This window comes from Puma concolor, chromosome D2 (genome assembly GCF_028749965.1).
Source record: "Puma concolor isolate L17-30 chromosome D2, mPumCon1.1.hap2, whole genome shotgun sequence".
NCBI classification, from domain to species: Eukaryota; Metazoa; Chordata; class Mammalia; order Carnivora; family Felidae; genus Puma; species Puma concolor.
In genome coordinates, this window is record NC_141677.1 from 54,472,333 (window position 1) to 54,487,680 (window position 15,348).

The following is a 15,348-nucleotide window of genomic DNA, read 5'->3' on the forward strand; positions in this document are numbered from 1 at the left end:
AGAAAGCAATTCGAAATGAAAATCCTCCCCCCCACCCCGCTTCACTGCTCAGGAGGGGACCGCTGTATTTCTTGCTCAAAGCATTTATCACACTGACTGCAACTACTCATTTCCTTGTTTGTCTTCTCTGCTTGACTACATGAAAACATTATGAAGCACTTAACATCTCCCGAAGAGACAGCTTATGTTCAGCCAGGGATAGGTTACTTCAGAAGGTAACAGTTTGGGCGCTGGATGCCGCCCCCCCACCCAAACAAGGTGGGAATTCAAATCTAACTTTACCACCTACTAACTATAGCACCTTGGGAAAGTTACATAGCCCACTGGATATCAAATGAGTTCTTCATCTGCATGAATATTTTTTATCTTGAGGAGGTCTGTGAAGATTTAATCAGATCTCACATGAAAAACCCAAAGGGATATTTATAGACGTGAATTTTACCTTTTAGCTGTGGCACAAGATCCTCCTTTCCCGCATAAGGGTCGCAGCGAAAGCGGTCCAGGCGGTCGATGGTGCACTGCCCAACGACAGGCTTCCGCCCAAACTGCCTGTGGTCAATGACCTTGATCACCAGCGGAGGCATGTACAATTCTTCCTTGGGCAAGAACTGGGGATTCACAGAGGTAGGCGTCACTTCTCTGTAGCAGAACTGCCCAGTAAATTCTCCCAAAGGGACGAACCCAGACTTTTTGCCTGATTGGTATAGCCCTGGGGACTCACAGTACGTAGTTCAGGAATTTTATGTGCTAGGCAAACAGCATAGTGCTTCAGGACGGGAGCTGAGCCAGACTGCCTGGGGTCAAATCCTGGCTCTGCTACTAGGAGTCGCTTGGCCTCAGGCAACTTTTCAAAGCCCCAGTTATCTCCTCAGTAATAGGAGGGTTGTTTAATTGATGTGTGTGAACTGCTTAGAATAGGGTCTCAGTGCCCAGTCACAGGATGCAGACTCAGCATTTAAAAGTAACTGAGATCAAACTGAATCTCCAAGGGAAATAACTGTGGCTTGGGAATCTTTTAGTCTTGGAAGTTCGGTGTCCGAATGGAATGCTCATTTTTCCTCGACTCCTCCTGTTCTTCCATGTGGAATTTGGTGGCCTCGATGACATTGCCTGATTAGGGAATCATGGGCTGGTCTTGGGGTCTGCCTGGTATGTGGTTCAGATACATTTCCATCTCTGGCCTTGCAAAGGAATCGAAGTTGGGGTTGACTGAGTGGCTTTTCTCCTGCTGACTGAGACTAGATTCAGACTAGAACGTGGGGGGTGGGGGAGGGGCTGGGGAGCAGGCAAGGGTGGGTGGAGTGGCCTGGGGCGATCACTTCCCGATTGGATTCGGGCTTGCAGCACCCAGGTGGCACTCCATCTGCACATTGCAGGGGGGAGGAGGACGGGCTTTGCAGCCGGAGGAACCTAAGTCCAAACTCTGGCCTACTTGCCAGCTATGTCCCTGGTGTAAATTACTTATCTTCTGGGTTTCCGCTACAGTGGGTGTTTAAGGAGTGAAAAATGCCTGTCTTGCAGGGTGAGAGCAAAGACAAAAGGCAGGGAGTATGAAGGCAGCCGGCACCCAGGGCTGCTGCTGTCGCCTCTCCACATACCCACTGCCGCACAGAAGGTGTGGCCTGACACTCACTTGCAGGACCTGAATAAGGTGTCCCCCTGTCTAGGCCTCAGTTTCTTCATCTGTAAAAGCTCAGGTTAAATCACGGGACCCTAGAGTTTGAGAATGGTGTGCTAGCGACACCAAATGACTAGGGAGAGAAAAGGAATGTGAGGGTCCTGGGCTTTCTACTCCATCAAAGCCAAGGGAATGCCTTGATTTTATCTCTTTGATATAGTACAGTAGGATAAGGATTTAACTGCTTTAAAAGCAGGAGGACTGGGTGACCTCTTCTTGCTCCTATGGGGTCCTATGATGGAGGACCGTGAACCGGATCTGACACTGTCCCATATTCCTAACAACCCGTGGAGCAAGGTGGGTGCCTTCCAGAAGCACCTGGAGGAGGGGCGCAGTCACGGCCTGTTAGGGCATGGCCCCACTGCCCCAAATGGGCTCCGCACCTGCCCTTCCCCAGCCAGCCAGTGCCTGTCTGGAGGCTTCCAGTCCATATACACTTGCAAGGGCAGGACTGAGGGTTAGTATTCTGCCCTCAGGGGACTGACCCAAAGCCTGAACCTGGTAGCTGAGCAGATGAAAAGTTTATTCTAGAAATACGTATTCTCATAAATATTTCTGTATCACTGGGGATGTCTAAAGCTTCAAGAAATCATCACTATGGTATGAGAGTCTAAGGGACAAAAGTCACTGGCAAGCTGAATCCAAGGCAAGGTTTTTCTATTTGCTGTCAGAGTTTGGAAATATATAAACTTTGTGTGTGTGTGTGTGTGTGATTATATATATATATATATATATATCCATATTTCAGATAAAACTCAGGTACTCAACACACATGGACTATTACAATTTTGATACTGTACCACTTTCATGAAGAGAACAGAACTTGGGAAGTTGGGTGTCTTCTTAAGGTTTTTGATCACCACTGATTCTACCCTTTCCCCTCCACACTCCACAATGAGGCTGGGGGATGTGATAGAAGCCATCTGGTAGTTCTTCATATTTCTTAAGCCCCAAGCTAGAATCTAAGAAAACAATATAAAGAGATAGAAAGAAAACCCAGTATATTAAAAATAATATTCAAAGGAAACATTCTTCCTTAATAACTGAGAAATTCTTTAAGGTTGACTGGTGCAGATTTGCCTAAAATCTCTGAGACTCTTATTCTGGAAAGCCTGTAGGTCATGCAGAGAAAGTGGTTTTGCCCCTTTTCCTCTGCCTGAGCTGCTAAAAAGCAGAGCAGTGAAGAGTGCAGGAATCAAATCCTGGCTGTGAACCCAGGCAAGTTAGTAACCTCTCTATGTCTCATCTGCAAACAGGACTGACAGCATTATCTACCACAGGGTCATCCCGAGGATCAAGTGTAAACTTCTTAACACAGCGTCTGACATGTAAGCATTCAAAAATGATAGCTGTTGTTTAAAGCCATCTGTTTGGTCTCTGGAAACTCTTACCAAGACAGCTTGAGAATGGAAATCTCAAGGTAACATCAAGGAAGAGACCTTGAGAATGGACCAGACACAGTCCATCAAGCTACCTGTTAGCTCCATCAGCCTGTGTCTGCCCTGATTGTCTGGCATGTCAGCATTTCCTGTTACCCCCATGCCTCTCTCCACCTTGAGTCCCCTCTTGAGTCTCCTGCTCTCTGTGCACACGCGCACACACACACATACACACACACACACTGCTCTTTGTCTGCCTTCCCTCTCCCAGCTCTCCAGTGGACACGGGAAACTCAGAAATCTCCTGGATCCTAGTAAATGAGAACCCCAAATTCCCTCAGTAAGGCCGGAATTGACCTGTTCTTCTTGTTTCAACAAGCCTTCTATGTCCATGAATATTTCAGATTTTTGGACAAATGCTTTAGGAAGTTGGACACAGCAAGAGAACAGGTGACAAGATTTCATTTCTCAGGTGAAGGATTCCAGTTCTGTCGCTATGTCATTTGACTTGATCCATAAAACTTAGGGAGCTGCATACCTCAATGGCAGTGAGCTGGACCACAGGTCTGATCCCCTGGGGAACCATGTATAGATTTGGCGCCCTTTGTGAGGGAAGGATGGGAAGGTTGGAGCCATCCTGTAAAACAAACATGGAAATGTCAGTGCCTCTCTAGTTCAAGGGAATGGTGTCGCGGGTTGTTAACAAGTATTTTAAGCAGTTGCTATGAAAGAATATGTAAGTGAGTACTCAGTAAGTACCTTGTGCCTCAGAATCAGTTCTGCGGTTACAAGGACGTCCCCACAGGCTTTGTCTCCATTCTTTAAGGGGTGCCAGAGAAGTTTGGGCGTGATATCCATTTCTGAGTTTAGCTTTACCAGAGGGGAGCACAAGCTTCGTCCTAAAAATTCATCTTTGCCCTAGAGAAACAAACAATCCTTAAATTCCCCAACAAATATCCCTATAAACTTCCATTATTCCCCAAGCCATCTTAGAAATTCTAAATTACCTACCACTTGGTCATTGTCAAAAAGTTCAATGACAACTTTGGGTGGGTTCTGCAGGACTGTCTGGGGCTCCCCATAGATTTCAATTTCATCAAATATAATCGTTTGGTCCCATGTGGGATTCAGAGTTGAGTGGATGATCTCAGTGGTTTTGCTTCGATGGAGGAAGGAGACATGAGCATATGGATCTAAAACAGAAGAAGAGAGGGGCGCCTGGTGGCTCAGTTGGCTAAGCGTCTGACTTCTGATTGTGGCTAAGGTCATGATCTCATGATTCATGAGATTGAGCCTTGTGTCGGGCTCCGTGCTGGGCGTGGAGCCTGCTTAAGATTCTCTCTCTCCCTCCCCGTTGGCCCCTCTCCTGCTCACATTCTCTCTCTCAAAACAAAAAAATAATAAACAAAAATAATAAAAATAAGAACTAAAACAGAAGAAGAGAGTAACAGTGAGGCCATGGCTAAAGTCCAGCTCCTCAGGACCACTCATTTCAATTGCATGTTCTTCCTTCAGGTGCACTGATCACAGACCCTCACCACCACCTGGGAGGTAGATTGCCAAAGCAATCATGAAAAAGAACAGAGCTGGAGGCATCACACTTGCTGGTTTCAAATTATATTACAAAACTATAGTAATCAAAATGGTATGGTAGTAGCATAGAAACAGACACATGAATCAACAGAACAGAATAGAGAACTCAGAAGTAAATGCATGCATATGTGAGCAACTAATTTTCAATATAGGTGCCAAGAATGCACAATGAAGAAAGGATAGTCTCTTTGATAAATGATGCTGGGAAAACTGGATAGCCACATGCAGAAGAATCAAGCTGGAGCCCTGTTTTATACCATACACAGAAGTCAACTCAAAGTAGACTAAATACTTGAATATAGGACCCGAAACCATAAAACTCCTAGAAGAATGTATAAGGGGTAAGCTCCCTGATATTAGTGTTGGCAGTGATTTTTTTTTCTGGCTTTGACACCAAAAACAAAGGCAACGGAAGCAAAAATAAATAAGCGGAACTATGTCAAACTAAAAAGCTTCTGCACAGCAAAGGAAACAATAAACTGAATGAAAACCCATGGAATGGAAAAAAAACATTTGTGAACCACATATATGATAAGGAGTTAATATCCAAAATTTGCAAGGAACTCATACAAAAGAGCAAACAGCCCAAATGACCCAATTAAAAAATGGGCAAAGGACCTGAATAGACATTTCTCCGAAGAAGACATATAGGTGGCCAACAGGTACAATAAAAGGTGCTCGACATCATTCATCATCAGGGAAATGTAAATCAAAACCACAATGAGATATTAAGTAACCTCTCTATCCTGTTAGGATGTCTCATTATCAAAAAGACAGGAGATAACAAGCGTTGGCGAAGATGTGGAGAAAAGGGAACCCTTGTGCACTGTTGGTGAACATGCAGACTGGTGGAGCCACTGTGTAAAGCAGTATGGGAGTTCCCCAAGAAATTAAAAATAGTTATCACCTGATCCAGCAATCCCACTTCTGCGTATATATTCAAAGCAAATACAATAATGATCTCAAAGAGATCTCTGCACTCTCATGTTCACCGCAGCATTATTCACAATAGCTGTGGTATGGAAACCACCTATGTGTCCACTGATGGATGAATGAATGAAGCAAATGTGGTGTGTATGTGTGTACTATCTATATATAATTCAGCCTTTAAAAAGAAGGAGATCCTGTCATTTGTAACAACATGGAGGAACCGGGAGGGCATTATGCTAAGTGAAATAAGCCAGACCGAGAGAGACAAATACTACGTGGTATCACTTACATGTAGAAGTTCCCCCACACCCCTTCAAAAATCAAATTAATAGAAACTGTGAGTGGAATCGTGCTTGCCAGGGGCTGGGGGGTATGTGTGGGGGGGAGGGGGGTGAAATGGGGAGAGGCTAGTAGGATACAAATTGCAGTTATAAGGCGAAGAAGGCCTGAGGACCTAATGTGTAACATGAGGACTACAGTTGACAACAGTGTATTGTATAAGTGACACTTGCTAGGTGAGGAGAACTTAAGTGTTCTGTCACACACACAAGTGTAACTACGTGAGGTGACAGATGTGTTAACGCAATTGTGGGAACCCTTCCATCACGTAGTTGTATATCAAATCGTCACTTTGTATACTTTAAGTGTGCAACTTTGTAATTTATACCTCAACAAAGCTGAAAAAAGATAAGGAAAAAAAGAAGCAATCTGTTTCTCCTCCATGCTAAATAACTTCACCAAAACTTTTGCAATTGCCCGGGAGCTGATCTATTTGAGCAATAGCCTAATATCTAACCTGAAAGTGTTGTATCATCGAAAATGCTGCTTCATTTTTAGCATTGCGGTATCACATGAATGGGGCTCTTTGTTTCTGCTCCGATCATATATCTTATGTCTCAAACTGCGAAGAATGTGCTTGAGTTTTAGGCAACTTCAGTCAAGAATCTGGAGAAGATTCTAACTTCAACTTTCAATGACTGAGTGCCCTCTGGTGGTGAATATTCAAAAATGTCTTCAAACCCCATTTGGAGATCCGTAGTATAGAGATAGCTTTGAATCTCCTCTCATTTGTCAGAAAAGGAAACCACTGACAAATGTTGGTTACATTAGTGCTTGGAACACACCTCACAACTGATGTGAGCGTGCCAGAGTGTCAGGCAACTGCTTTAAGAGCTGTTTCCATAGAAGCTCTGCTCCGTTCAAGTCCTGAAGGAGAAATCTGCCCCAAGTAGCCCAGATGGCCCCTGAACTATTCATGATCCCACCAGCTAGAGCAAAAACTCCCAGCAACCTTTTCCTCAGCCCTGCCTTCAGCCTTCCCCTTAGATCCAGTCCAAAGGACACAAAACCAGCCGGGTCTCATGGCTTTATGGTGCTGCTGGGAATCAGGGGAACAGGCTGCGGAGAGGTCGAAACGGACTCCCAATGACCTCAAGCCTGGTGTTGTAGGCAAACGCGTGAACTTGTGATCTGTCAACTTGAGAGAGCTACAAAAAATATATAAAGGATCTTAACTTCCCAATCAGCCCAAGAGCCCAGGGTATATGTATATATAGCTGTGTGTATAAGCAGAGAGCAGAAACTGCTTTTCTTCTTGGGCCTTTTTATTAGCTGATCAGTTAATGATTATTAGTATTAAAAGACCACATATCTTCTGTGTATCTCCAGCACCCAGCAGGAGTGCTCGACATACTCAGTGATTATTTAATGACTGAGCAGTTTACTTCACACAAATCGAACTAATCTCAATATGGAAAGCCTTTTAGTTGTTCTCTGAGAAATCACTAAAAGCATCCACAAGCTAGCCTGCTATGTAACAACATGCACGATGGAGATTTTTGTGTCTTTACCTGAAAAACTATCCTTGTCTAGAGCCATGAGGTTTCTGGCCTGATAGATATAGCAGCGCAGATGGTAAATGTAGACTCCTGAAAAGAACAGGATGGAGGTTACTTACAAGAAACAGAACACAGGAATATTTGGAGATAATACATATTTCAGATCTACTTCTCCACAGTAAAGAACACATAGACTGCTGATGACACGTGCTCCCAAAGTAGTTCTGTTTCCTATAAAATAAAACCAACTTTAAAAATACTACAGTAAGGTTGGGGCACCCGGGTGGCTCAGTCGGTTAAGCATCTGACTTCGGCTCAGGTCATGGTCTCACAGTTTGTGAGTTTGAGCCTCACGTCGGGCTCTGTGCAGACAGGTCAGACCCTGGAACCTGCTTCAGATTCTCTCTCTCGCTCTCTCTTTCTCTCTTCCCCTCCTCTGCTCGCACTCTGTCTCTCTCTCTCTCTTAAAAATACACATTTAAGGGGCGCCTGGGTGGCGCAGTCGGTTAAGCGTCCGACTTCAGCCAGGTCACGATCTCGCGGTCCGTGAGTTCGAGCCCCGCGTCAGGCTCTGGGCTGATGGCTTGGAGCCTGGAGCCTGTTTCCGATTCTGTGTCTCCCTCTCTCTCTGCCCCTCCCCCATTCATGCTCTGTCTCTCTCTGTCCCAAAAATAAATAAACGTTGAAAAAAAAAATTAAAAAATACACATTTAAAAAATACTATAATAAGCTCAATGCAAGTGTTATCACTCAGGAGAACATTACTCCTGTTGTGAAATACCTGGATTTAGGCTACTGCTTGTCATCACAGACCTTTAAAATGAAACTTGGTTTCCAGGAGTTATAGAAATAGGGCTTTCTATACTATTTCAGCCCCAGATCTAGGAGACAGTTATCTGCTAAAAGCTGCTTTGATAGCTCAAAATCTTTATACTCTTTATCCTTATTGTGTTAATGTGTATACCCTCCCACCTCCCACACACGTGATCTGAGAGAGAGAGTAGGGCACTGTGATTCGGTGCACAGATCTGGGAGTCAGACTATCTTGTCTATAGTGTTTCCAAGCTGTAAGATTTGGGGCAACTTATTTAATCCTTCTGCATGTCTACAATGAGGGCAATAATAACACTTACCTCCTCGGGATGTTACAAGGATTAAACAAATTAATATATGCACAGTGCCTGGCACATGCTAAGCCCTAGATAAGCATTTGTTATTATTATTATTATTACACAGCAGGTCTGCCTCTTCCCAGAATGCCTAAAGATTATCATCGGAACCAATCTTTACTTAACTTTTTGAACCTCTTTTTCTAATTAAAATAATCTTTTGGGGTTGCTTAACAGATAGAATCAGTAAAGACTCTGTCAAAGTCAATGATCTGACAACCCTCCACCCCAAATACAATTTTTAAAACTATATTTTAAAAAATCCTCTTATCAGGTGATGGCAATGGAAGTCACACTTGCATGAAGACATTTTAATCATGTTTGGTGATGCAAAGGGTTTTCTAGAGATAAGTCATAGCAGTGGAAGGCACAAATTCATGTTTAAAACTTACTGTCAAAGTTGCAAGAAACAATGGGAGTGTTTGCCCCAAACACGGTGGTGGCACTGTACTTCTGCTTTTCTGTGCTCTTTTCATCTCCTTCCTCAGTAGTGTCCGCACCCTAAAGAGGCAGAAAAGTCCATGAATGGTGCCTCAAGACAAACAAAGAGGCAAGAATTACAAAAATCTGGAATGGTGGCTTTCAAAATAGACTCTTTTCATCCGATCACTCCATTTTTAAAGATGAATGAAGCCCAGCACAGCAAGTGACTTGCCCAAGGTCACTTAGCTGGAAAGCAACAGAGCATGAAGTTGAAGCCAGTCTTTCTGCCTCAAGGTCAGCCTTACCAAACCCGGATGCTGAAAATTTTAAAAAGGCATAAAGGATAAATAAGGGGATTAAAAAGGTGGGAGGAAGACAAGAATAAGCAGTGGAAGCACACAGCAGGGTCAGTGTGCAAAAATATCAAAACAGGCTGTGTTTGGAAATGGCTCCCGACCACCATGTTGTTTTAGATGGACCACTGCCATTTTCTTATTCCTTCCTTCCACCGTTCTGCTTTTTCCCTCCCTCCCTTCATTACTGTGAGTCCATATAAATTATTCTCTAATTCCGTGAGCCATCCTTCTGTTTTCCTCCCCCTCACATCTGTATATTTAACACTCTTGATTTGTTGAACATTTGTAGTTTCCAAGGTATAATCCAAGGAACCTGTGCCTGGGAATGTTAACAGATGTCACCTGCGACCAGGGTTTTGGAACAGATGTATTTGGAAAATGCCCTATGAAACAACATTAAACAGGTGTGTCTGCAGTAGAACTTCTTAGAATCTTTCCTATATTAATGGTCTATTCATTTAACAAGAGTTACTGAGCATCTAGGATGTGCAGCTTTCTCCCAAATTATCTGCAGTCCTGCAGTACTGGAGGGATCTCCATGGCGTCCCAGGTGTATCCAACACTCATCTATTTTCTCTACACCAAAATTTTTGAGCTTTGAGTATTTATTACTTACGAGGGCACCTTCAAGTTTAAAGATGGCAGCTGCACCATGTGTTTCTGAAGGAGCCATTTTTCTTCTCCAGCGTCTACGGCGAAAGGTATCCGAACTACGCTGTTTCCAGTGAAATTTCCAGCCAATTAAAGAAGCATATTCCCAGCCCTCCCGGTCTTCATATTCTTCCATGGCCTAGAACAGAAGTAAAACTTTGAATGCTAATGATAATCATAATAATAACAACAATAATATCCCTTAATTGATAAGGCAGATTATGTGGTCAATCAACAAATACGCATTGAAAATCTACTCTGTTCCGAGCATTATGCTATGAGCCAGTGATACGACAAAGAAAGAAGTAGACACGTTGTCTGTCCTTGCAGAGCTGATGGACTGTGGGAACACTGAGAGATAACCAAGCAATTGCAATGGAATGAGACATTGCAGGAGAGGCACCTTATTCAGATTTGGGGAGGGTTAAGGAAAATGGATTCTTTCTTAACTTGCTTTCTATATTGTCATTTTCATTAGCTCATAAGACATTGCAATTGTGATACGGTTTATAAAACATTATTATCTCCACTTTATATAGGAAAAAGTGACACCACGGTCCCTAGGATTTAAATGTCTCATCTAAGCTGATAGCCGGCATAACTAAGTGATAGATCAGATATATTACTTCCGTAATAACTAATAACTTATGAGTATAGTACTTTTCATCTTCAAAACGGTTTATACATAAATGCCCTCAGTGTTCAATGTTGTATGCAGTTCAACAAATCTGCGTGTCTACTGTGTGACAGAGATTGTGTTAAGCGCCAAGGAGGCAGTGAAGGACAAGACAAGACAGGGTCCGTGCCTTCGTGTGGCTGACCTTTACTGGTGGACATTTTCTGTAAATACCTTAAAAGTATTACTAGATTTAATAAATGCAAAATAATACTGAATCATATTTATGATCTCAGAAATAAGAGCTCTATGGAGGCTATAACCATTGTAGAGATTCGTTTTTCAATTTTGAATAAACATAATTGCAGGTCAAGCACAATCTTGTAATCGCTGCTCTAGTAGTATTCACAGTGGCACTGAAATATTTCAGGTAGCCAAGAGTGAGGAGGTTAGGGAACAGGATCAAAGTCTCAACAATGCTTTTTGGTAGGACTGGGCCAAGTTTCTAGTCTTCTTCCCACCCCCTCTTGGTGCTCTCCTGTGGCAGGCAGGAGGGAGCCAAGTGCCTCTAGGAACTTCTCACCCCATCAGAATACGGGTAGTTGAATGAGAGGTATTCGTTTATCAGTTTATTCATTCTCCTCCATTACTTGTTAGGAACTAGTTTCTGAGCTGGCAAGAAGGATACAAAGTAGACGGCTTCCAATTTGTGTCCAGGGAGCTCCCTGTCTAATAAAAAGTAATTTCATTGCACTTACTATGAGTCAGGCACTTTGTGGAACAGCCTTGCCTGTGTTCAAACACGGCTGGCTCCGTCATTTTAGACATGTGGCCTAGAGTCCATTTAACCTCTGTGAGCATTATCTAAAAAATGAGGATAACTGTATATCTCGGGGATTACAGACAATGCATATTCAGTACCTAGCATTAGAGAAGGCACATAACACATTCCACTTATTATTATGAGCAGTATTATTCCATTTCACTTACTATTATTCCACGTAAGCCTTATACTACCCTAATTAAAAGCATGGTATTATACCCATTTTGCAGATGAGAAAGGAAATAAAGCCAGGATTTGAGTCCTCGTGTATCTTATTCAAGGGCTGAACTATTGCCACTACTTCCTTATGCCACCAAAATAATTTCTAATGCTACCTCTAGAGTGGTTCTCATTATTCAGCCTACTTCAGGGTCACCTGAAAGACATGTTGAAGCACAGACTGCTGGGCCGCACCCCTGATTCTTAAATCAGTAGGTCTGGAGTGAGGCGTTTCTAACAAGCTCGCAGGTAATGTGTTGTGGCTGGTTGGGGTGGGGGGCACATTTTGCAAACTTCTTTGAGCAGGCATTAGGCCCTTGACTGGTGAATGGTTTCTGTAGCAAAAGCAGAGTCACTGGAATTCTGTGTGGGTCCCCCCGCCCCGACTCCCCGGACGTAGCTTCCTCCATGGTAACTCTTACCCTTGCAGTACTTGAAGCGCTTTGTGTTAAATCTTTCTTGCGTTTTCGGACCAGCCTTCGCCGCCTGTGAGTATGATACATTTTCTCTGCTGCAACCCAGGATTTGGGCTTATTATCAGGAGGAATGGTAATTCCATACTCCCAGCCTGGAACAGAGTTTGCCAACGGTTATCCCAAAGAGATGCATTTGCCAGACTGCTAGATAAACTTCCAGAAAACATCCAGCCAATCTCTCTGCTCCCCCATCAACATTCTCTGTGGTGACAAGGAATGCCACTGCCCCTTTCACTTTGCTGCAGTTCAGCCAAACTGAATACAGCTCTGTCCCCTTCGATCCCTCTTCAAACTGCTTCCTTTGCGCCCACGAGGTTCTCCTTCCCCTTTCTCCCTCCAATCACTCATGGTAATTTAGTGCATCTACGAATAAAGCACAGTGCAAGAGGCAGATGGGGACAGTGCTGAAGGGTGTTGTCTGTGTAACTGCACAGCCAGGGTTTAAATCCCAGCATCACCACCGCTGGATGTTCACTAAAAAAGTTCCTTGCTGGTTAGTAAACCTGCCTATGGCCTAATTTCCCCAGCAATAACGGTAAAGAATACCTTTTTAAAACAGAGTTCATCAAAATAATACATGCAAATAACTAGGACTATGTTTGTGCTCAGTGCTAGCTATTATTATAAGGCCTGGCGTGTGCATCAAGATCAGTAAGAAATTTATTATCTAGTTGAACCCTTCTGTATTATGGTTGTTTTTTTCTTTCATAAGGGAAAAAAAAATCAGATTTTCTCTTTTGATATTTCCAAATATTATAGTCATTTAACTTTACATTACTATTCATTGAAAAGGATAAACACCATTAACAGAATCTATGTCAATAATCTACATTATTGTATGTCAACCTTACTTAAAAAAAAAAAAAACACAACAATCTGCATTATTGCTGAATAGGTTGACTTTTAAGGCATTTTACAGTCTTTCTTCCTGAGCTACAGGGTCCTGAGTGTGATGTTCCCAGGGAAGCTATGGGTGTGATTAGAAAAGAGAAAGTCCAAATTCCACTTCCCTCCCAAATTCTCGTCCTGGATCCCCAGCATCTCAACGTGCAGCCAACTGGCCCCCTGTGATCTTGTATTTTTCACTCTTGATGCCCCCCCCCCACACCTGTCCAAGCACTTGCTCGTCCTTCAGATTTTGCATCTGAAGAGTCACAGCTAATATCCAAGACCTGATTGTCACAAACCAACAGAAGTAAGACTCCTCCCTGCCAAGGAAACTTTACTCTGGTTAAGCAGGGCCTTGCCGCAGACAGCCCGGCACGTAACAGATCTAAAATGTTACCTTTCTCATCCACTGCTCGATTTATGTCATATACCCATGCGTCATCTTCCCATTCCCAACCTGGAGGGCATGTCAGCTCGCTGGGCGATGCTGCTTTATCACCGTTCTTTGAAACAAAAACGAAAAAATGAAGACAAGTAAGTCATAGGGTCCAATAAGAAGCAAAAGTGAGATGGTACCTCACATTTAACAATGGTATTCACGTGCTAACTTAGATGCTACACTCAGAAGAATCTTTAATCTCTATGCACAACTGCTACACGAAATTAGTTTTTTTAGAATACCTTCTATTTCCACTGTTAGGGGGTATGTTGGGTTGAACCATGGGAATTGCTTTGACCATCAAAAATGTCAAATATCAGCAATTTCCTGTGTTCAACTTAAAATTATGAAATGGTACAACTGTCTTTATGAGGAGCTAGTAGGAAAGAAACCATCAGAGATGGAAAAAGTGTGGAAAAAACATGTTTTCAAGTACAAGGGAATGTCACTGGAGGTTCTAGATGCTAATTGTGTAAGATTAAGCAAGGTTTAGGTTAAATACTCACTTAAGTACTGACTGCATTAAAACCGACAGTTATGAAAAAAAAGTTCCTAAGAACAGAAGTAAAGGTGGTCCATAAACACATGGAAAATTACCCAGCCTTACTTTTTTTTAAATTTTTTTTTTTCAACGTTTATTTATTTTTGGGACAGAGAGAGACAGAGCATGAACGGGGGAGGGGCAGAGAGAGAGGGAGACACAGAATCGGAAACAGGCTCCAGGCTCCGAGCCATCAGCCCAGAGCCCGACGCGGGGCTCGAACTCACGGACCGCGAGATCGTGACCTGGTTGAAGTCGGACGCTTAACCGACTGCGCCACCCAGGCGCCCCATCTCACTCTTAATTTAAAGTAAGGCTGGGTGGGGCGCCTGGGTGGCGCAGTCGGTTAAGCGTCCGACTTCAACCAGGTCACGATCTCGCGGTCCGTGAGTTCGAGCCCCGCGTCGGGCTCTGGGCTGATGGCTCGGAGCCTGGAGCCTGTTTCCGATTCTGTGTCTCCCTCTCTCTCTGCCCCTCCCCCGTTCATGCTCTGTCTCTCTCTGTCCCAAAAATAAATAAACGTTGAAAAAAAAAAATTTAAAAAAAAAAAGAGTGAGAAAATGGAGATGACATCAGGGTACCACTGATCATGCAGTGATAAGGCTGTGGCAGTGGGGTAGTCAGTGTTCAGGAAAACAGCCCTCTAAGAAGCTGTTGCTGGACATGCAAACTTATACAACCTATTTGAAAGCTGTTTGGCAATACTTATCAAAATTGCATATGTACTGAAATCTGACCAAACCAATCCAGGGATCTTTCCTGGAGATAAATTTTCACAAGTGAATAAAAATGTACGTATAAAAACATTTACTGCTGCATTGCTTAAAAAAAAACCTAAGACTAGAAAAAAAAAATGTCCACAAGGAGAGGATCATTTAAATAAATTAGAGAGGGTGCATATAATAAAACACTCTGCAGGCATTTTTTTAAAAAAGTTCATAGTTCTATATGTACTGATATCAAAAGATGTCCATGATACACTGTCATATGGAAAATACAAGTTGTTGAACTGTGCACACAACACAATTCTATTTAGGTGTGTGTGTGAGAGAGAGAGAGAGAGACAGAGAGAGAGAGAGAGAGAGAGAGAGGAAGGAAAAAGTTATATAGTTGAGCAAGAACAGAAACATGCTTTCAGTAGTTACCACGGGGCGGGGTGGGGGTGGAATATAAATCTGGGAGAATTACTTTTCATTTCCTTTTATGCTGTTTGAATATTTTAGAGACATACACATTCCACTTGTTGTGCTTCTTAAAACGAGTTAAATGATAAATATTTATTTATTGCACAACTCAAATTTTACCTTGTGCCAACATCTAAACAGGCCC

At 43.0% G+C, this 15,348-nt stretch overlaps 1 protein-coding gene across 5 annotated transcripts in view; it reads right to left on the reverse strand.

Moving 5' to 3' along the window:
* MYOF (myoferlin) overlaps positions 1-15,348 on the reverse strand; it is a 154,034-nt gene that overhangs the window by 34,628 nt on the left and 104,058 nt on the right. For all 5 annotated transcript variants that reach the window (XR_015241740.1, XM_086680387.1, XM_086680389.1 and 2 more), the window contains 10 exons: positions 13,437-13,542; positions 12,098-12,243; positions 9,983-10,156; positions 8,980-9,088; positions 7,431-7,508; positions 4,069-4,250; positions 3,817-3,975; positions 3,596-3,694; positions 2,479-2,640; positions 443-608 (listed from right to left, as the gene is read on the reverse strand). Coding sequence is in view for 4 of the 5 variants with exons in the window: in XM_086680387.1 (XP_086536513.1) it covers positions 443-608; positions 2,479-2,640; positions 3,596-3,694; positions 3,817-3,975; positions 4,069-4,250; positions 7,431-7,508; positions 8,980-9,088; positions 9,983-10,156; positions 12,098-12,243; positions 13,437-13,542 (1,381 nt within the window). In the remaining variant the exon portion in view is untranslated. The remainder of the gene's footprint in view (positions 1-442; positions 609-2,478; positions 2,641-3,595; positions 3,695-3,816; positions 3,976-4,068; positions 4,251-7,430; positions 7,509-8,979; positions 9,089-9,982; positions 10,157-12,097; positions 12,244-13,436; positions 13,543-15,348) is intronic.